The sequence below is a fragment of the Macrobrachium nipponense genome, chromosome 24, assembly GCF_015104395.2.
Source record: "Macrobrachium nipponense isolate FS-2020 chromosome 24, ASM1510439v2, whole genome shotgun sequence".
Lineage (NCBI taxonomy): Eukaryota > Metazoa > Arthropoda > Malacostraca > Decapoda > Palaemonidae > Macrobrachium > Macrobrachium nipponense.
This window is the reverse complement of record NC_061091.1, coordinates 25,292,252-25,314,875: the sequence shown is the minus strand read 5'-3', so window position 1 is coordinate 25,314,875 and position 22,624 is coordinate 25,292,252. Positions and strand designations below refer to the sequence as shown.

General features: G+C 37.0%; 1 protein-coding gene across 1 annotated transcript in view; it reads left to right on the top strand.

The window, feature by feature from the left end:
• The window catches only part of LOC135205530 (discoidin domain-containing receptor 2-like), a 580,705-nt gene extending 558,363 nt beyond the window's left edge, over window positions 1-22,342 (top strand). Inside the window, 7 exon segments of the mRNA XM_064236283.1 lie at window positions 396-536; window positions 4,096-4,184; window positions 10,923-11,120; window positions 11,966-12,058; window positions 14,155-14,296; window positions 14,425-14,574; window positions 17,194-22,342. Coding sequence (XP_064092353.1) covers window positions 396-536; window positions 4,096-4,184; window positions 10,923-11,120; window positions 11,966-12,058; window positions 14,155-14,296; window positions 14,425-14,574; window positions 17,194-17,343 — 963 coding nt within the window. The 3' untranslated portion in view covers window positions 17,344-22,342.
• The last annotated feature ends 282 nt before the right edge of the window (window positions 22,343-22,624 follow it).

Sequence of the window (22,624 nt, the reverse complement as noted above, 5' to 3'; positions counted from 1 at the left end):
TGCTTAAACAGTTTTGGTTTTGTTCATCATTGAATTAACCTGGGACATTACCGTTTCGTTTTATAAATTTGACTTTTTTACTGGATAAGAGTTATCATTTATTAGTTTGGATTTGCCTACCAAACATTATTCATACACAAGCTTAATGATGCACACTAAGCTGCGCTGGAACCCGGAGCTGCCCGTCATTTCTCATCTACCATCCCGATCCCCTACTTACCTCGCCCCCCCCACCCAGGGGGAACTAGCAGGTTTGCAGGGTGAGGATGGATGTGTTATGTCTCCCCTACCCTCCCAATCCCCTACCTACCACTCCCCCACCAGGGCGGACAAACAAGAAAGATCCACTCGGATTTTATTATTATAGATTATACATTACATTATTCTTCTTCCAGGGAAGCAATGGCACCTTAGGAGGGAAGCCCCAATCTCAAGCCGGGAGCTCTGCCGCCAACCTGGAGAACATCACGGCTCGCGAGATCCCGAGGATGGCCATCACCCTCCTTCAGCAGATTGGTGAAGGACAGTTCGGTGAGGTGAGCAACCCGCAGTTTTTTATATTGAAGGAAAATTACTATGTATGGGGAGGGATGTATTCCAAAGTTAACGCTGTATGACATGATATGATGTGAAGAGCGCCTCAGTGGCGTGATCGGTATGGTCTTGACCTGCCACCTCGGTGGCCGCGAGTTCGATTCTCGGGCATTCCACTGAGGGGTTAGTGATGTGTATTTCTAGTTATATAAATTCACTCTCGACGTGGTTCGGGAGTCACGTAAAGCCGTGGGTCCCGTTGCTGAATAACCACTGGCTCCATGCAACGTAAAAACACCATACAAACAAACAAAACAAACAAATATGATATGAAGACTTCATCGTCATGTTTTATGAAAACAATGATATAAAGACACGGACCTTTTCGTTTACCTTTTTTTTTTAACGTAGAAGAGCCTCGATATGATAATTATATGATTTGAAGACGTTGATTTCATGTCTTAAAACATTGACGTTAAGACAGAGGCCTTTGTGGCTACATTTCTTTCAGTCTTTTTAGAGGCTCGAGAAGATATTTATACGATTTGAAGACATTAATATCATATCTTAAAACGATAATACGAAGACACGGGCTTTTTTGTTTTCATTTTTCTTAAAAGCATTTGCAAAAATAAGTGCATCATTGTTGTAGAACATTGCGGAATGAAAGAATTTTTATTATGAACTACCCAAGAAATATCTCATATTTTAGAGACGAGACATCTTGTAGTAATATGTTTTAGTTAAGATCTTGTGCGACATTTATTTATAGTTGTTCCCTTCAAAATACCCCTATTGGTGTCTTGCAGTATTTTTACACTTTATGTAGCCTTTATTAAGTGGGAATCATAACCCACGGCATTTTACAATCTGGTTATTATATTCGTCATTCGAGTGAATATTTTTCGACTATCAAATTTAATAAACTACAGCCTTTTTAATACCTTTTGTTATCCAATTTTTTCCCCGAGTTCATCTATCCATTCCAGTACTGTATTCGTGCAACCTGTTTACGCTCAGCCGTGATTTTTCTCCTTCGATAGAAATGAACGAGAAATGTTAATAAAAACAGGGAAATGAAGCCTCGTATACAACATCCCTTCCTCCGAGCAGTTCAATTTTCATTCCACAAGTGGGAGAAGCAAATGAAAATGTGACGAAGAAAGACGTGAGATTTTGTCCTTTATTTCATTCCTCTCTTATTGCCCCTACGAGCCTTTTTACTTGGCGATCCTTAAGGGATTCCAAATATGGCGATTCTTCAAGATTTCCAAGTATTTTCCGGCAAGATTTTAAGCGTTTCGTGAATATTGTTCGAAAACAACTACTCGAAGAGCAGTTATTCGAATGGGAAATGTCTCGAAAGAAAATGATTCGAGTGGACAGATTGTTCGAAGTGCAGTTATTCGAAATGAACAAGGTCATCCTATTCATAGAAGAGAAATTGCTTTCAATTATGAACAGACAAAAGGGGAGCAAATTTTGCTATATGATTCGTGGCCCTTGCGTTGACAGAATGCTCATTTCCTCAATTCAGAATAATTTGAGTATACTCGCGTCAAGTGCACATTTACAGGGGATAAAACATTTAAAACTGTACTTTAACTATTTGAACTATTATATACACTACATGCTGTTAAAAATAACTTTACTATTCCGATAGGTTATGCCTTACTTCCAAATAAGAGGGCTGTTTTGCCTTACTTCCAGATATAAGAGGGCTGTTTTGCCTTGCTTCCAAATATAAGAGGGCTGTTATGCCTTACTTCCAGATATAAGAGGGCTGTTATGCCTTACTTTCAGATAAGAGGGCTGTTATGCCTTACTTTCAGATAAGAGGGCTGTTATGCCTTACTCCCAGATAAGAGGGCTGTTATGCCTTCCAGATAAGAGGGCTGTTATGCCTTCTTCCAGATAAGAGGGCTGTTATGCCTTACTTCCAGATATAAGAGGGCTGTTATGCCTTACTTTCAGATCAGAGGGCTGTTATGTCTTACTTGCAACTAAAAAGGCTGTTATGCCTTACTTCCAGATAATAGTGCTGTTATGCCTTACTTCCAGGTAAAAGGGCTGACACTTATCAAAAATTGTTCGCTCAAATTAAGTTTAGTGTCCCTAATTTACAAGTCCACCAACGAAAGATTTTGAGCTTGCCACTATAGCCACTATTCAATAAGAATCCAACGCAGCTTCCCATTATGGATGTCTTTTCATTTAGGTCAGTGTCTGTATCGGGAAATTTAGGCCTAGCCTTTGTCCGTATAGATGAAGTGATTGAATAATTCGAGACTTTATCAGATGCAAATATATATTCTCCAATAGATAGCCCTATTCTGGATAATTTTGAAGGTGTATGGATTGGTCGTCCTTCAAGACGTCATAGACAAAGGTTAGGTTCGAGATACGTATGTGGTCTTGCTTTGAGAGGCTCATTGCTGGCTTACCAAGAATTAATAGGGCATCGGGCTTTTTTACAGCAAGTGTCATCCCATCATCCCTCAATATGAAATTCTTAGACACTCTTAAAAGAGAACAGGACTTGCAAGAAATTCAAGTCGTAAAAGTAAGGGCAGGTTGCCAAAATATCAAGATCTAAAAATACCTCCACGCAAATACAAGATATGAGAAATTAGTGGCATCCTTTAGCGAGGACTCTTCAGTAGTTGAGTATTCACGGGCAGTACCATATAACTTAACTCCATAAGAAAATGTTGTTTTTCAAATCATTGCATTTAAAAAAATATCTATTTCCAATAATTATCGTATGTGCACTTGCTTTTTCATTTTTTATAATTTTGTTTCAATAAAGAATTTTAAATTTAAAATAATTATCATTTCGTATAATTGTTTTTCGAATAATCGTTTTCGAATTATTGTTTTTGAACAGTTATTTTCGCACAATGTTCACATAAGCGATTTTAAGTGTTACTCAAGAATAGAGCTTTTAAATGTTCATTGGGCAGTAAGTTTTGAGTGTTAAGAGGATATTCTAAGTGTTGCTTAATTCAGTTTTTTCAAAAGTTCCTGTTATTGCTTTGACGAGTCTCCGTAACATCAATAAGTAGAATTTTTTAATTACAAGTGTAACTTCATTCAAGTTAAGTGTTACTGAAGTTAAATGTTTAAAATGTTACTTGAGCAAAATGTTTAAAATGTTACTTGAGCAAAGGATTTGCGTGACTACATATACACACATTCTCTCTCTCCTCTCCTCTTCTCTCTCTTCTTCCTCTCTATCTCTCTCTCTCTCTCTCTAAATATCTCCCCCTAAATTAAATCCCCTAAGGGGGTCGTGCTAATGTCCTCAGTGCACCTCTTGCAGTGTACTGTAGGCATTTATTAAGATTCTTCGCAGCGTCCCTTCGGCCCCTAGCTGCAACCTCTTTCATTCTAATTACTGTACCTGCGTTATAGTCTCTTTCTTTCTTATTTTCCCCAACCCTCTCCTAACAAACTGATTTCATTGTGCAACCACCTTACTCTCGCTTGGCCTTTGGCCTGAATTCTACATTCTGTTCTATTCTTATTCTACATTATGCTTTATTTGTCTCTCCCACGTAGGTTCACCTGGGCGAAGTGGAAGACGAGGAAGGCGAGAAGCAGATGGTGGCGGTGAAGACTCTCAGGTTGGAAGCTTCACACTCGGTCAGGTAAGGGGAAGGTGGTGTTTCATTTGGAAGTTGGGGGGGGGGGGTGTCGTTGTTCATTTCATTTGCTTAGAGGTGAATTAGGGGCTTTGCTTTTTGTTCGCATTCAACTGTAAGTGGAAGATGCCCCCGTTCAGGATTGTTGCTTAGTAGAGGAGCTGTTCACTTTTTGATCTAACAAATTATACATGAAAGTACGAAAATGTAGTTTGGACCTTTTTTCTTGTTCAGTTTTGTGTCTTAATAGATGAGCTGCAAGATGTTTTTTTATCATGTAATTGTACATGGCTGTAGTGAGTCGTGCCTTTGTTCATAACATAATGGGTTGTTCAAAGTGTTTTTGTTCATGTTTACATAAATATATTGCGTAATGGTTGATCTGGCCTCTTTCTTCTTTTCGCACTGCTTTTGAATATGAGTGTTGTTATGTGTTCGTTTATTTGTTTACGAATAAAGCAGTGTCCCAACGCATTCCCATAACTACCAGGTACATGAATCATTGTTTAGGTAATGAGAGGAACAGACATTAGAAATTTAAACAGCTTTTTTATCGCAATAAAGTGAACTGCATGCTTGATACCTATAAATACAGTCATAAGAAAATCTTTTGTAATAATATTAGCTTATCATGTCGTTTTTTAACAAAGTGAACACGCCTCCAGTTCATCATGTTGTTTGTCTTTAGTTCATCATGTTGTTTAGAACAAAGTGAACGTACCTCTAGTGAAGACACCTCCAGTAATCGTGTTGTTTAAAACTGTGAACGCACCTCCAGTTCATCATGTTGTTTAAGAGCAAAGTCAACGCACCCCTAGTTCATCACGTTGTTTTAGAACAAAGTGAACGCACCTCCCGGCCGGTCCCCGTCCCCACCCCCTCCCGAAAACTAAAGCCCTTTTTCGAGTAGGTTTAAGAACCTCTGATGAACCAATATCGCGAGATTTCCCTTCGACAATGTGTATCGTAATCCTTCTTTATTGGGCACGAAACCCCCTCTTCTTTTCCGTCTCTTGAGTTGCTAAAATTAAAAAAAATATTATTATAAAAAGAATAAAGTCTTAGTTAGAATAAGGGCCCCGAAATTATTTATTTACGATCTTGGAAAATGATATTACGTAGTTCTTTATAATGAAATGTTTGATATTTCCTTTTTTCAAATTTTTTTATATAACGCAGTCTTGGAATAAATTTGGAATATCGCTGGACACTGTATATATCCCCTTCCTGAAGAATTAAGTAATTATTTTGACTAGTATTGTCGGTATAAAATGTGCATCCTGTATTCGTTCTAAAATATACAATGCAGTCTCTTGACCTTATTTATTTTAATATATTATGGAATTGCCTGCCATATTTATTCTTTTTACTATATTGCCAGCTTTTTTTGCGATAGATTGAATACATTTAGCCATTACTAACACATGAATTTACAAGAATAAAGTTTCATTGCCTTCTGAGAAACTATAATCATTGCTACATTCTTTCCAAGTAAAAAAAAATCTTGAATTTATGATTCAATCTTATTCCTGATACGGAACACATTAAATTAGCTGGTGAATTACTTACTAAATTCATTTTAAGGTAATTCATTTATCTGCTTTGATTCGTTCATAACTCTATTTAGCTATTGGATTTAGTCCCAGGTAATTCATTTATTTGTTTTATTCATTATTCTGAAATGGGTTAACTTGCTATAGTTTTTGGTAACTTTTGAATTTACCGGCTGTAGTTTTTTGGTAACTTGAATTTAACTGCTTTTTGTAAAATTTTGGGAATTTAACTTGCTTGTAGTTTTTTGGGTAAACTTGGAATTTTATTTGCCTGTAAGGTTTTTTTGGTAAAACTTTGAAATTTACCTTGCTTGTTAGTTTTTTTGGTAAACTTGAATTTAACCTGGCCCTGTAGTATTTTTTGGTAACTTAATTTACTGCTGTAGGTTTTTGTACTGAATGTACTTGCTGTGGTTTTTTGGTAACTTGAATTTACTTGCTGTAGTTTTTTGGTAACTTGAATTTACCTGCTGTAGTTTTTTGGTAACTTGAATTTACTTGCTGTAGTTTTTTGGTAACTCGAATTTACCTGCTGTAGTTTGTTGGTAACTCGAATTTACCTGCTGTAGTTTTTTGGTAACTCGAATTTACCTGCTGCAATTCCTTGATAAACCATGAATTTACCTGTACTTGATTCGTGACAAAGATTTACCTGCTCTTCTTCATTTATCATATGGCTCTGCCTACCGAATATATTATTAGCTGAATCTGTCGTGCTCCAGTGATGCGAATATAAATCATTATATATCTGTTATTAACTTCATTAGAAGGTAGCATAAAAATATATCTTCCAGGAAAATGAACAAAATAGTTTAAGTTATGAATTCACCCTCTGGACTTCATTTATATACACATGAATTTACCTGTGGAATTATGTCTCGGGGATAATGAATTCACCTCACAATTGGTTGCCCTTTGGCTCCTCTGAAGAGGCTGCTTCGGCTGTTTACCCTTATTGAGGGAAGAATGCCTCAAAAGGAGTATTTCCATGCAGAAATCTCGTTGGAATGGCTTTCGTTTTATTAAACGAATAGAATACTCCGCAAGGACCGATATTGAAGTGTGTGTGCGTGTGTGCATGCGGTACGCTCTATACACATACACGCGCGCGCGCGCCCACAGGAGCATGAAAAGCAGCCCCTTTGTGATGGCGGGATTAGAGTCAGTAATAACCTTGGATGAAAACCTCCCTCTTTAGAGAACAGGAAGGGGAATTTACTAGGGGGTGGTGGTAGTGAATGTGAGGAGGTGGGGGGAATGGGGGAAGTATCCGGAGGAGGAAGAGGGGAAGTGGCAGGAAGAGAAGGAGGAGGAGGAGGAGGAGGAGGAATACGACCGAGAAATGAAGCAGGACTTGAGAATATGAGGTTTGGAAATGAGGCTGTAAAGAGAGACGATGGATTTAGAGTCGGGGAAAAGGAAGAGAAAATCGTTGTCGAGGGGGGGGGGGGTTAAAACCTATGGGATGAATGGGAAGGGAGGGGCGTTATTGATAGGGAGGTATAGCCAGTGGCAGGAGGGGGGTTGGGGGATAGGAGTTACTGAATGGGAGGTGACAAGGCCTTCCCGGCTAATACCCTTCCGTCAAATATTATATTGTGTCGCTAGTTCCAGTTCATGCTTCCTATTATAAAGCTGGGTTCGCGTACAATGGAGATAAAGCAGGCTTTAATTTGCTTTCTAGTGAACCAGGGCTATCGGGTTTTACAAATGAATTTGCTTTTGATTGCGAGTTGTTTATGCTTAGGTTTTAAATTTGGTTGTAAGTAAAGTGTTTTAAATTTGCTTGTAAGTAAAGTTTTTTATTTAAGTAAAATATATTTGGTTAACTTGTTAAAAAAAAGAAAAAAAAAATTTCCTTGTTATCAAGGCAGTCCTATACTTGTAAGAACATATATCTGAATTGTAAGGACATATATCTGAATTATAATAATCATGAAAATGTACATCAAAGTAGGTTTAGAAGTAACTTAGAGCTTTCTAGCATTTGTGAATAAAGATGGGTTGTATTTTATGTAAGTTAACAAGTTTAAGATATGCTTGTGATTTAAATAATTCAAATTCGTTTCTAAATAGATTTTGTGGTTTACGGTTATAGCATATTTGCAATTTAAATTAACATTGTTTGCATTTGTTTGGAAAGAAAAATAATGTTTGAAACAGGTGTAGAATCTTATCTAAAGGGAAATGAGAAACGGGTGTGATAAGGACCTACGGGGTCCAAAGGATGAAAAGTTCAATTTCTAGGAAATATGTCGCAAACTAACCAAAGCATCTTTGTTTGCGACATATTTCCTAGAAATTGAACTTTTCATCCTTTAGGTTTCGTAACTCCATATCAAACCTGCCTCTCATTTCCCTTCTTTTTAAATGGAGCAAGTAGACGTCAAAACACTTTTTGTCAAGTATAATAATAGAATATAGAATTTAGGCCAAAGGCCAAACGCCGGGATCCATGAGGTCATTCAGCGCTGAGGGAAATTGATAGTAAGACTTTTTGAAAAGTGTAACAAGAGGAAAACCTCAAAGCAGTTGCACTATGAAACAACTGTCAGAGAGGGTGGAAAGCCCGATGGAAGAAGACAATATGAACGGAGGTACTGAAACATAAATGCAAGAGGTTACAGCCAGGGGCCGAAGGGACACTGCAAAGACCCTTTAGTAATGATTACAGTGAACCACGTGAGGTGCACTGGCGGCACTAACCCCTACGGGGAATGTATAATAATGTGCATGCGTTTGGTTGGCGTTGCTTTGCCTCTGTCTTTTCGCCAGGCATAAGCTGTGGACTTGAACAGAGATCACAATGAAAACATCAATTAAACGCGTTGAGAATATTACTATTTTAACTTGAATTAGGTTGACGGATCACCTATAGATTAGCCTTCTCATAATGTTGAGTCTACCTTGTCATCAAGTAGGTTCATGAGTTTTTAAAAGGTTTGCAACTAGTCCTTGTTTTGACTGCATTGCAACATTGCAGGGTACCGCAGAAGTTTTGCAATTATAAGTGCACGTTTAGCGATAATCTCTCGCAAGAGGGTGTCGCAAAATTCACTGCCGTGCCTAAATGCTTTTTGGATTTTTCATTGGTGGTAGACTATTAGTTTCTGTGAACTCTTTCCAATGAACACCTTTATCATAATAATAATAATAATAATAATAATAATAATAATAACAATAATAATAATAATAATAATATTAACTCGTCTAGAAGCTGTGAGACTTCAGCGGTTATTAGTCCAACATAGCTAGATTTAACGAGAGACACAATTATCCAGCCAGTTCGTGTTTCTAAAGAGGCAGGTTGAACTTGAGGAAATAGAAAAAGGTCCCCATTTATTTGTATGAATTTAAAGAGAGAGAGAGAGGGAGAGAGAGAGAGGGGTGCGAACTATCTGGAGACTTCGTATTTCTATAGAGAGAGAGAGAGTGAGCGCGCGCACCCACCTGAGAAAGACCTAAATACCTTGGAACTTCATCCTGAGTTAATGATCTGGAAATCAGAACTTGAGTAAGTTTCTGGAGAGGGACACGGTTGAATGTGGTTGAAGAGGATTACAGGCCCTTCAGACTACGCCGGAATTGAAGGAGAGAGAGAGAGAGAGAGAGAGAGAGAGAGAGAGAGAGAGAGAGAGAGAGAGAGAGAGATATTTGGGTACATTTTATTTCCGTAGAGCAGAGGTGAACGCAGCGAAAAATAGACCTTTTTGGATCGTTTCATTATTTCATTGTATATATTTTATTACCTATATTTTCTGGATGCCTTATGAGTTATTACTTCAGTTGAATAGTTACTTAACTAATGAATTCATATAAATTTTTTTCGAAATTTAGCTATAGCTGAAATAGAATACGCACATGCCAAATATACTCTGTTTCGTGATTACGTTTATGTCCTTAATTCCTTTAGAAAAATTTAAGTTGAAAATTTTATCTGCATATTCTTTTTTTCTTTTCGTTTTAAAATCTAATTGGCAGTCTCATCAAGTCCGTTGGTTTGAGTACTTTTTTAAGAGTATCAAGTGCGTTTGTGTTGCGAGATACCATTGCGCTTATTTCTTTGTATCTTTTCTCTTTCTCAAACTTTCAAAAGCTCTTGCTGTCGAAGTTTGTAAATGGCTCCCATTCACATGAAATTTGAGAGCCATCAGAGACTCCTTATACCTTCGGAATTAAGAGGAGGAGGATTTTTTATGCTTGCTCTGATTGCCTGCGATTTTATATAGATTTGTAAGTTGTGAGTAATTCTTGTTTTTGTTCTCAGTTGTTGATCGACTTAAAAGTTGTTTTGATGTTTCTGTTTTATTATTTTCTTTGGCTCGTTCGTTTATCAAGAACCCTCATTGTGTTTGAAGTATTCAGTTTTCGATAGTTTCTAGACTTCTCTAAGCCGTTTTCTGATTTATTTTTAAAAATAAGTACTGTATAAGCTTAAATACCGGATGTGGTTTGTCGTATTTTAATTTTTATATTGACTATATACCAGTAACATATATACTCCATTTTTATGTCTTATGACTTACTGTTTATCACTTAAGCTTTTCTGTGAGCGGAAATATTACGCATATCATTTACGTACGACTGCTACATGATTACGTTACTGGGAAAAGTATGGACAATCTTTAATTTGTTGGGTTTTCTCTATTAGCAAGACTGTTACGACGATGGTGAGGAGCAAAACTACACCTTTTTTTGCCCTTGGGAAATAATAATTTTCATGTTAAAATTAATATTCAAGTTAATATTGACGCTTTATTTTCGGTGTTGGTGCGACTTCCAAGAGAATGTCAGAAAACCAGTAAAAATTGGCCTAGCCCCTGTACAAGGATAACTTAGAAAGGTAATTTTTTAAAAATTATAATAAAGTGCAGTGGGTATCAGTTTGTTTATTTCCTCTAAATGTATAATAAGGATAGACCTCGAGTCGTTACAAATTTATATTTGTCATAAAGTCCGTGGCCAACCTGTCTTACTACTGACCCTCGCATAACTTCAGTACACTGTGTAGTATACTACTCAGTATACTGTAACTTGATCCAATCTTCCTAATCTTGAGGGAAGCCCCTAGAGCCGAGCACTGTCGTCTCAACCTCCTCTTACATTATCGTGCTGTTCAGCAGTATGGGTGTCCCTGCATTAATAAAACCATATCCAGAATTCTCTCATTTTCCTTTCTCTCCCTCTCCAGGTGTGACTTCGAGAGAGAAGTTGAGATCCTCGCCCGGCTGCGGGACCCGAACATCGTTCAGGTGGTCGGGGTGTGTTCAAGAGAGGAACCTCTGTGTATGGTGGTGGAGTACATGGAGCACGGTGACCTCAACCAGTACCTGCAGGCCCACGTCGCCGAGACTGCCTCTCCGAGGAACACTCACGCGAAAACGCTCAGGTGAGTTGGTCGAGACTCGAGAGGTCCTAGTAGTAGTAGTAGACGGGATTTGCCCTAGAACGGCTCCCTTGCGCGTTCTGAAGACCTTAAGATTTTGATGCAAAGATGCAAGTGTTACGAAGATGCTGGTTAATTGAGCATTCCGATGTTAATAGAGGTCTACAAGGGCAAAGCATTCTTCGTATCAAACATAAACAAAAATACATAGATAGGTAGGGTTTAGGATGTGGATTTCAATTATCGTGATGAACTTCAAGAATCTAATTTTCGCACTACAAATAACCCATAAAGGCGAATCAGTTGAGCACTCATATGGTATGGGCATGGCGACCTTTATGACAGTTATCAGATCTTGATGGATTGAAGTAGCATATTGGATAAAAGTAGCATATTAAAAAATATAAAGTTGAGGTGCTTATATACCTTACAAGATCAAATCAAGTGCCTGTGCATATTTTAGATGTCCATCTCCATGTACAATATTTTCTCCTTGTTCGAAAGGAATTTGGTTATCACAATTTAGTTATTAGGTAGTAAGGGTAGTTTTCAGGTCAAACTGATATTAAAAGTTGTACTTTTAAGGAAGTACGTACCCTATCGATGTCTCTTGGCGACGCAGTACTGTAATATCGGTATCTTTAAAAGATTGGAAAATATTGCATTTTGTGTTTCACCAGCAACTTCATTCAACAACTAAATAATATTGCATTTTGTGTAGCATTTGATCTTCGACCAGCAGCTTCGTTCAGCATTAGATTTCCCATCATATTAACCTAAATTTAACGTTATAGTTATTATCATTTATTTAAATGCCCCGTCATCATGATTTTTGGTTTCTGCCACAGCTACGGATGCCTTATCTACATGGCGACTCAGATAGCCTCCGGAATGAAGTACTTGGAGTCACTCAACTTTGTACACAGGGATTTGGCCACAAGGTGAGTTCCTTTCTCTCTTTCTCTTTGCCCCACATCACTTTGACTAAAAGTTATTTAAAGATTCGTATTTGATCTTGCCCGTTCAGTTTTTACCGTCTTTTGGTTCTAGTCCTTTCATGGCATGTCTTGTGTTGTGATCTAAAGAGCTCGGAAGAGAAGGGTGAAAGTAAATTTGTAAAATTTTGAGAGAAAAACGAAGGCAGGAAGGTGCTCTAGTGAATCTTCATTTGAATGCTCAAGGGCAAATTTCGTAAACTCATTATATTTTGGAGTAAACCTACGACAGGATACGGATCAGTGTCAGAGCCAAGAAAGTTGTCGGGATTCCTACAGTTATCTACTTTATAGTAAAAGTGTCTATAGAAACAAAAAGTGAAGTGATGGTATTGCTTGCCTAGCTCTGCTGTATCGGTGCAAACGTTTGTAAACATTTGCAAACGATTTAGAGAGACGTTATTTATTAATATATTTGGAGGGTTAGTGGGAGATTTTTTGTATAAATATGACCTTATTTGAAAAGATAAATCGTGTTATGTTCATTGTTCAGAAAGAGTGAAAGAATGGAGGCAAGTACAGGGTTTGACTGGACAACAACGGTGGTGTTACATTGAAAGATACAAATGATTTAGCACAGTGTGGTTTGTTAAGTTGAGTATATTTTAGTTTTACCAGACCACTGAGCTGATTAACAGCTCTCCTAGGGCTGGCCCGAAGGATTAGATATTTTTACGAGGCCAGCAACCTATTGGTCACCTAGCAATGGGACCTACAACTTATTGTGGGATCCGAACCACATTATAACGAGAAATAAATTCCTTTGGCTCCGCTTTGGCCGAGCCGAGAATCGAACTTCGGACCACCGGATTGGTAACCGAGCGCGAAATCCACTCGTCCAACGAGGAACTAGTGTGGTTTGTTAGATACCCATGAGGTATCAAAGCATACCAAGTGAATGTGAGGTTGAGGTTTTATTTTTCATTTTTATTCAAGTGTCCATCATAGGTTTTATGAGTGAAAGAATTTTGTAGTGGATGCGTTGTTTTTCTTGAACCCATAGCACTTTTCATAGGAAAATGCTTATAACTGAAATTAAAACGTCCTTTGTAGGGGAATAAAAATAAGAGTAGGCAAGTCTTATCTGTTCTACTTCCACTCATTTCAGTATGTACATATACCATGTCCTGCTTTAAAGCACAAAACTGGTGTTCATTGAAATATTTGCTCATGTTAATTTTTCAAATATGACATAATTGGGAGTGGGTGGATTTTTAATGTAAATTTCCTTTTAATTGCTATTGCGCCTGACATATCTTTAGCTTTGCATAATTCAGTATATATCAAAAATGGTTCTTTACTGTATTTGAGGTGACGATCAATTTTGAATGCAATCGTTACCGTCATCTGCAAGTAATATTTCTTCATGAATCAAGTAAAATATACAGTAATGTACATTTTTAATCACTTCTCAAAATTAGAATTAATTTTAAAAATTCATCAATTATTATACTATCCAGCTTCTTTGGGGGAAGTAATTAGATCCATATTACTAATCTGGAGGCTGACTACTTTTTTAACAATTCATACCATAGATCTAAAAGTGTGGAACTCTAGCATCCAAGAGGATTTCCAGCAGACGAGAATAGTATAGAAATATAATATTCTGTGCATGCATACGCAGCAATAGGTCATTCAACCTTCAGTAATGATGCATGGCACATTCAACTTAACAAAATCTTCCCTCAAACTTATGAACATCAGCAGTAGAAACAGTTCCAGGAAGACCAGTCCAGGGTTAGAAAGACCTTTGATAATATTATAATAGGCAGTGTGACAAGTAACAGCCCAATGGATGCCTAACTTCTTCAAGACCTGAAACTTTCACAAATTCTTTAGGTGTAAGCACGAAAAGCAGCGTGTTGACAAGATTTAGGCTCAAATTTGGATCTGCTGCAGAGAGTTAGTTGATTTGTCACCTCTCACGGGGCTGTAGTTAAGCCATCCCAAAAGAACACCATTTTGAAGAGATCTTGTCAAACTTTCCAGAATTGTAATTAACCTTTTGATACCTGTATTCTAATGTACTTTGGCATTTACAGGAACTGCCTGGTAGGAGCCGGTCACATTATCAAGATATCAGACTTTGGAATGAGCCGTAATTTATACGCTGGTGACTACTACAGGATCGAGGGAAAAGCTCTTCTGCCTATCCGATGGATGGCTTGGGAATCTATTCTTCTGGTAAGATGGTCATTATTTTTGCTCATTTTTTCAGCATATATCGCTGTTTTTGCCGTATCGTTCGGGAAGTTATACAGTGGTTGTATGTCTCCTTAGAGGCACTTTAAGCAACGTATCTTAAATTTCAGGGCAAGTTCACCACAAAGAGCGATGTTTGGGCCTTTGCCGTTACACTATGGGAAATTTTAACCATGGCAAGAGAGCAGCCATACGAGGACCTCACGGACGAACTTGTCATTGAGAATGTTTCTTTCATTTATCACAACGAGGCCAGGAAAGTGAGTATTTTGAATCCTTACTGTTTCTGTTGCGTTTTTCATTGAGTGGTTGGCTGCTTTGATGATTATTACACTTTAAAGGATAAATATCTTTGACAATTCCTTTTCAAAGATCATCATACCCTAAATCCAGTAGTTAAATAGATGGAGATTTTCCAAATGAATACTTTATCTTGAATTAGACCAAGAACTGTGTATTTATTTGTTTTCAAAGTAAGTTTTTAAAAAATAATAAGATTTAGGGTTAGTCATGGTTGTTTATCACAAGTAACTGTAATCAATAATGAATTAATCAAAATTGAAACTACTTATCATTATAGGTAGATCTCAAAATAGACTAGTATGAGTAAATTCAAGGAAAGTAATGATTAGTATTTAAAAGAAATCTCGAAAAGATCCAACTATTTTTCATACAAACCATCAATCCTATATTTGCTCACAGTTATGGATACAGATCGATGTCCTCAGACTTACTTTTGTACTGTCTTCCATACAAAAAAATCAATTATAAAAATAGTTTGTATTTTTCCTGGGTATTCAAACCAGATACTTTTTTATAGAAATGTCCATCAAATTAACCTGGAATCGGTCATTTAAAACTTGGTAACAAGGTAGTTAATAAGTGGAGAGTATCCCTCACCTCACCCAACAATTGTCAAACTCGCGTTTCCTTTGACTGCAGGGACTAAACAGGATGATTGAAGGGGGATTAAGGTATTTAAAACTGCTCTGGTATGTTCATTTTGTTCCTGCAGAAATACAAACCAGCATCGAATATTTGAGACCTACTCCATAGGAGGGGGGTCAGTCCCCACAGCTGACTGGAGTAAAGATCCACCACATACTTGCTATGCTCCTGACCAGAGTACCCTGCATTATTGTGCAAGTAAAATTTTTGGAGAACCATGACATCTCCCTTAAGAAACTTTGTCAGAAGGCAGTTTGATTCTGGCTGTTACCAAGTAGTGAGTTCAGAACTGAACTCGACATGTTCCCCTTCCCCTTGCTATAAGAAAGGACAAAGGTGACATCTCCCAGTTACAAGAACGATGAAAGGATACCCAAAGCATACACACTGTGTATCATGTCTGGCTCCAGAGGCTCTGGTATTTTCTCAAGGATAAACCAAGTTATTCCACATCTACTTTAGACTCACACTAGGCTTTAGGTAGTAAGATGCTGCTCATCCAAAATGCAGTTCAGGTGTTTATGCAACTTGTTGGGCAGCCACAACAGGTCCCAAGGTGTCGAGGAACTTGAGGGCAACATCCATCAGACAGAATGAAGTAAAGGTGCCCTTATTCCCTGAAAGTTGAAAAGTTCTTCCAAAAAGTGTGAGGGACAGATCCACACTCCTAACATTGTGAGCGCTCAAGTAGGAAGGGAGGAGCCACCAGATTCATATAAAGAAGATCCAAGGTGACACTTTATTCCACCACCAGTGAAGTCTGAACAGTGGAAATGCATAAATGTCCAGGTTTTTCCCAGGGGTGTCAATAAGCACCTTCAATCACTACCCATGGGTCTAGAAAAGGAAAACAAAAAATCGTTAGTTTTCCGTTCATCCTGGTACGGGACGTAATTTTGTGTGGCATGTGTATTACAAGGGGAGCAAAAACAATTTTAGACAAAATGAGAGTTAATTGTTCCTCTTTAATTTCCGATTTTGTTAATTTTTCTTTAGTATGCATCACTTTCTCATTATTGTAAATAAAGAACAAGTTTAAATTCAGTGAATTCATTGCAGTTATTTAAAATTTACTCGATGAACAAAGGTAAATTCATTGAAGTTTTTTAAAATTTACTCGATGCTTAAAGTGCATGAAATGATGACTAAATGCCAGAACTTACCTCAAGCTAAATTATGGGAGATCATATTCCTAATCATATCAGTGCTTGTATTGTATCCATGTCATTATTGTGACTATATCTTCAGTTTTGTGTAGACAGGGAGTGATGTACAATCCTGTGGAAAAACAGGAGTGATGTACAATCCTATGGAAAAACAAATGTGAAATGCTCATAATTTTATCCCAAAACCGATATCATGGGACACTACCCTGTATCATTTGTACATACATGACAAAAATGTCATTTTGAAGGTAAATAGGCCGTAACAAAATGTTCAAGTTTCATACATCACATGACATTACAGCCATTTAAATATTTACTAAAATATCTTTAAATCATATTTTACGAGTTGAAATTACTGAGCACCATACTTCAGAATTCTAGTACTATGGTTAAAGGAGTTTCTAGCTACAAAAATACCTGCTAAGCTCTCATTGATTAATCAGTGCATTTATAGCTTATCTTGCATTTTAGCATGTAACACACCAAACAGCTAACAGTTGTTCCATTTGTATGCTAGTCCTCCAATTTAAGGTATTTATAAGCTAACCCAAAAGGTTACTTCATACATAATTTTATAGCGCAATCCCCTTTTACTATTAAAGTACATCCACCAATATTGATGTTAATGATCCTTGCGTTTTTACTGAAACCAGTAGTTCTGAAGAACATGTTGGTTCATCTGGATATCTGAATCCCAAATAAGAACTTAAAGAACACGTAACCATCCATACCTTATGCTTGTTGTAATCAAGTTATCCTTTTCAGGTGTTGCTCCCCCAACCAGCCAACTGCCCAAAGGAAATTTACGACCTGATGCGAGAATGTTGGAAACGCTCTGATGCTGATCGGCCCACCTTCCGGGAGATCCACATGTTCCTGCAGCGCAAGAATTTAGGCTACTCTCCGGTTACCTGAGGTCTGCTGGAGAACCTCCAGAGGGCGTGTGCGCCAATCTCCAGGAGGTCCTCCTACACCAACTTTGGTTTGGATATGTGCCTGCAACGAAGGCGGACTGTTCCGCAGTTGAGGGGGACGCACACTCTCTCCGAAGGTGACATTCAGAATCTGGAAGAGGAAGAAATAAACGGTGGGCTGCCAGCACTGAGGGGCGCCTGCAACAGCTTCGAAGGTGACGTCTGCTTCTACAACAAAAAACTCCTGTTCTCTTCCCAAGAAGGTAGACAACTCAGACAGTAACGATACAGAATTTTTTTGATTGTCGAGTCAGTAGATTTCACAATGGATGACTTCTTCCCCAGCCTTCTATATCGCCTTTTTAGGGAATCTCCCTCGGAGGTAGACAACAATGGATATGATATAAGGAATTCTATACCTTCTTGCATGTCAGTAATATGTTGTGTTCCAAGAATCCAATGAATGTACTGCAATTCTATTATTGACCGTGTACATTATTTAGAAAATAGTGTACTACTGTGTACATTTTATACAGGAAGTCAAGTAAAAGTGTTCAAGGGGTGAGGGATAGTAGTATGATAGACATTGAAGAATTTTTTAATTGAATAATCTAGTCGCTACAGATAACAGTTATCGAAAGAAAAGTACAGTGATTATACAGTAGGTGGTTCACTATGTTTTATGAAAGTTTAGTACTGTTTCACAAAGTTGCGTTAAAAAAGTAAACGGTGAGAGGAACAATTTATGTAAAACAAAGGAATACATGGTCTTGTACATATGTTATATTCTGCTGACTAAACGAGTTTTTTTAGTCGTGCTCGAAGTTGGTAAAACTTTTATGCTTCTTTACAAACAACAACCATAATGCTTCAGACCTTGTGTATATATACTTGTATGTATGTTTGTATAAATTTTATTACTGTACATATCAGACAGTTTTACAGTTGCATTTTCAATCTTTTAACTGCGCTAGTCATGACGACCACACTCATAACTGCCTATTACTTATTATTACGTGTTGGGTATAATAATAAACCAAGGAAAGGGAGCTCTGTCGTTAGATGGACTTTTTACTCATTCGACGAAGGAGAATTCCCGACGGTTCATAGAAAGTTCATGTTTCATTTGTGTCCTAGAATAATAAGGCTCATAGACGCATAATAGGATATACTATATACTGCATTTGATGACGTTCTGTTTGATTCGTTTTTCTGTTTCTTTCACTGAATATTTTATTATATCGGAAGCTATTGTATATAAAACGTATATTTTTTGTTATTCGAGAAATTAATTTGGTCACAGATTTTATATAAGAAGGCAAACGATATCCCAGTGTGCTGTATATAAACTGGACAGCATACATTTACTATGAATAAAGAGCACTGAGCTCATGCACTTTTGAGCAAGTGTCATTGTGTCGTTACTAGACACCGTAAATGCCTCAGACAGTACAGTACTAATAATACTATTACATCTGTAACTACCACTACTATTACTACGACTACTACCACCACTTCTACCATTACTTCTCCTACCACTACCATTGCTAGAGGGCCAGATTACCCCTGAACAAATGAACTCAATGAAAACTTGTGTTAAAAAGAGGTTTAACGCACCTCTCACCTTTATGCTTTAATGTGGCGTTTCAACCTTCCTCAAGGGACTGACTCCTTCTGCTGAAAGCACTTCAGGAATAACTATTCGCTCGTGACCCAAATTTGCATCTGAATTAACAAACAAAAAATGATTTTAAGTGCCCCAGCTCATTCATGGCTTGAAGACTTAAATAATAAATAAAAGTCACACTCAAATCGGACATCTTGGCCTTGATGAAAACGAGGATTGTGGGAAAAAATGTCTTATATAAACCTACTTTTAGAACCTTTTAGCATGAAGAACACTCCCTCTGAGAACGGCAGATGCCAGATACTCATATTACTTTGCACCTTCCTTCATTAACACAGTGTATAAGGGCAATAGGCATTGTTAGGCCTGTATATATAAATAGATGTTTCATATCTTAATAACAAAGAATAAAAACTCATTTGTTGATAGAGTGGACACCCGTGACATGCTATTAATTATTAATATTAGACTTAGATGTAAACATGATAAAATACGAATGCTATAACTTAATGTTTCCTGTGATAAAACTAAACTTACTGAATGATAACTGCGACTGAGGTTATACGCTCACTACCACTGGGCATATCGAAGTCCATTGGATTAGGTTGGACCAGAAGATGGTGTGGGTACCAGACTGGACCAGATTGAACGAGGGAAGTTCTCCACTCCTCCCAATTCAGTGACGAGAGGTTTTTTCAACTCCCAAAACCGCGGGAGTTGATTGGATGTAATCGCCGTCACATTACTTCAAGAACACTTGCCATCATCAGGGTTTAAACAGTATTGTGTCATTTGATGCAGGGCAAAAAGTATATAGTACGACGGTTCCACCATTCCTGTAAAATTCAGATCACCATTGTAGTATAAAAATTAGCTGTTATTTATTCAGTCTTATTATAAAATGTCTATGCCTTTCTCCTAAGTAATCCAGAGGACTTCGATATGATAATTCCCTTGACGCAGAATTTACACTGGCACATATTTTGGTTTTGTGTATGATGATAAATTGTGTGCATAAATGGCTGACAAAGAACATATATTAACAGGGGTACCTTCTCCTTCATAAATATGAAATAACACTGTTAATGTTATAAATTCTCCCCCATCCCTTTTCCCCACTTAAATTTACAACTATAATCTACAACTATAATAGAAGGAGAAGCTCATGAATAACTAGATGAAACTGTTCCTTTCATAACCTAGTATTTTATTCGGTCACCTGATCCTTTCTGTGATTTGTTTTCAAGTTTAAACTGCCTTCTGTTTCTTGAATTACGGACTATTTTATGGACTGCACCTGAAAGAAATAAAAATTCAAACAATTATTGATGGAGACCCTAAAAACTTTTCTGATTACACGTCTTTAACCTGTTAATTCATGTACTGTATGTATGTATACAGTACTGTCATCATGGAAATGAAGAAAACCATGTGTTACTAAGGGAAGCCTCAGAATACAATCGTTACTAGATCATATTTCTCCGAGACAATCGTCAAGGGAGCCTGTTTCACTACTAAGAGATAGAATCATGCACTGTTTAAGTGTGACAAAAATGACTGTCATTTAACAAACGTATTCCTCACTAAGAGGAGAAAAATATTTTTAGCAACAGAATATAATAAAAGGCTTAATATTTTTCCCCGTCTCCGTTGATTCGAATTTTTTTTTTCAATTTCAAGGAAATTAATGTTGAAATGGGAATGGAACACTTCCCCATCTCTAGGAACATTTTCATATTTCCAAAGACTTGTTTTTTCGCCGCTTAGTGGGGAAACGTCACTACATCTCAAAGAAAAAACAATGGTTTCAGTGCTAGTTGTAATAATAATACCTTGCCCAGCTAGGAGGGAAAGTGTTTTTTTCTGCTCGACGGGAAAGTTTCATCTCCCAGAGAAAAAATACTTTGGCTCCCAGCCAGGAAAATGTACCCAGGTGCGAATGTATTTCCACTGTCAAGAATTTTTTTTCTACTTCTGGACAAGAAATGGTTGTTTTGTTTCACTCTCAAACTTATTTAATTTATTGATTTCTAATGATAAACCTTTCAAATATACTCCTTCACAAAGCAATGCGTTGTGTTGCAATAATTAATGAAACACTTACTACAACACTATAAATATATATGAATAATCTTGCAGCCTTCGAATGATATATATATTTGCAATATTGGTCAACTTTTTTTCCTAAAGTAATGTCGGTAAGTCAGTGTGTGCAACATGTTGGACACCTGATGATGTCATTTGTGGACTCAATAACAAGAGTTTTGTTTCATTCATATAATGAAAGTCAATTTCTCTTTGAAAACGAGTTATTCACCCTTCCAGCTACATATGGTCAATACTGTATGTATTATATGACGAACATCTGTGTTGTGCCTTTCAAGAAATTTATTTTTTATGGATTTTTGAAACCAGACTCCAGAGGATAAGTTTTTTGATATCTTCATTGTATAGTCAAAGACTTTTTCAAGAGAAAATTTGCTGAAGATGATATTTTGTATATTGCAAAGCTTCGAAAAAACAATGGACAGACTTTAAGCTTTTTGCCCCCTTCAAAAAAAAGCTGGCATCCTATCTCTTACTAGCAGACATTTTATGACATTTCTATCCCAGTGCTAATAAATCCTAGAGAGAAATTTTTCATTATATGATTGAAGGCAGCAACTTCAAGCCAGGTAACAGAGAGAGAGAGAGAGGTTTTATGGACAAAACGGCTAATGATTTGCAATACTCAGTTTACGTGCATTAGGTTGTGTGAAGTTTTATAGTCGAGAGACAATACTAAAACGTTTGTGTCACTGAAGGGATCATTTTTCGGTCACGAATAACTTCGAATTCATCCCAGTGTAGATGTGATCTGTCAATAAGATTTGATCTCTCTCTGTGACGGCTCATTAAAGCTTTCTTAAATTGCTCTCTTATTTATGGTGACATGTATCATTAAGTGGAAGTGAATTTTTTTATACAAATATAAATATGTAGTGGAAAATGCGATGCTGCTTTCTTTAGTCCGTGTTGACATGAACGATCTTGAAGACCAAAAGTTTAAGACTATAATTTCTCTAATAGCTCAAGAATATATACACAAAAACAATTTGCAGTTAAGCTCGAAGATAAATGGGTGACAAAAAAAATCATATAAACACGAGACTTGAGAGAATTCTGCAAAGCATGGAACGACTACATATGCATAAACTCTTGATAAATAAGAAATAAAAAAATCATGGAGGTGTGTTATTGTGATTTGTAAGACATATCTCATTTTGTTGTGCCTGCATTACTATGGTGTCCTTGCATCATTTTCGATATTGCTACTGAAGTGTGCGAATTGACTGTATATACATGTTAGAAATAAACTATGATATTTTTGTAACGAGGCTTTTTATTTACTGCTCCTGAAGATATACTAGGTTACTCTCATGAAGTGGAGTGTGATTCTACTGTACACAAAGTAATAGATAAAGGGACTTCAACTGTAGTACTCAGTCAGCAGATTTATAAGTGACTTTTCACAAATAAATGAGCAAAAGTAAACAAAGCAAAAAAAAAAAACGAAACTTGTCAAACATATTTTTGCAGATTAAAATATTAGTACTTGAATATATAATAAAAGCAATTACACTAAAAATGCAAATTAAATGTACTGTATAACGAA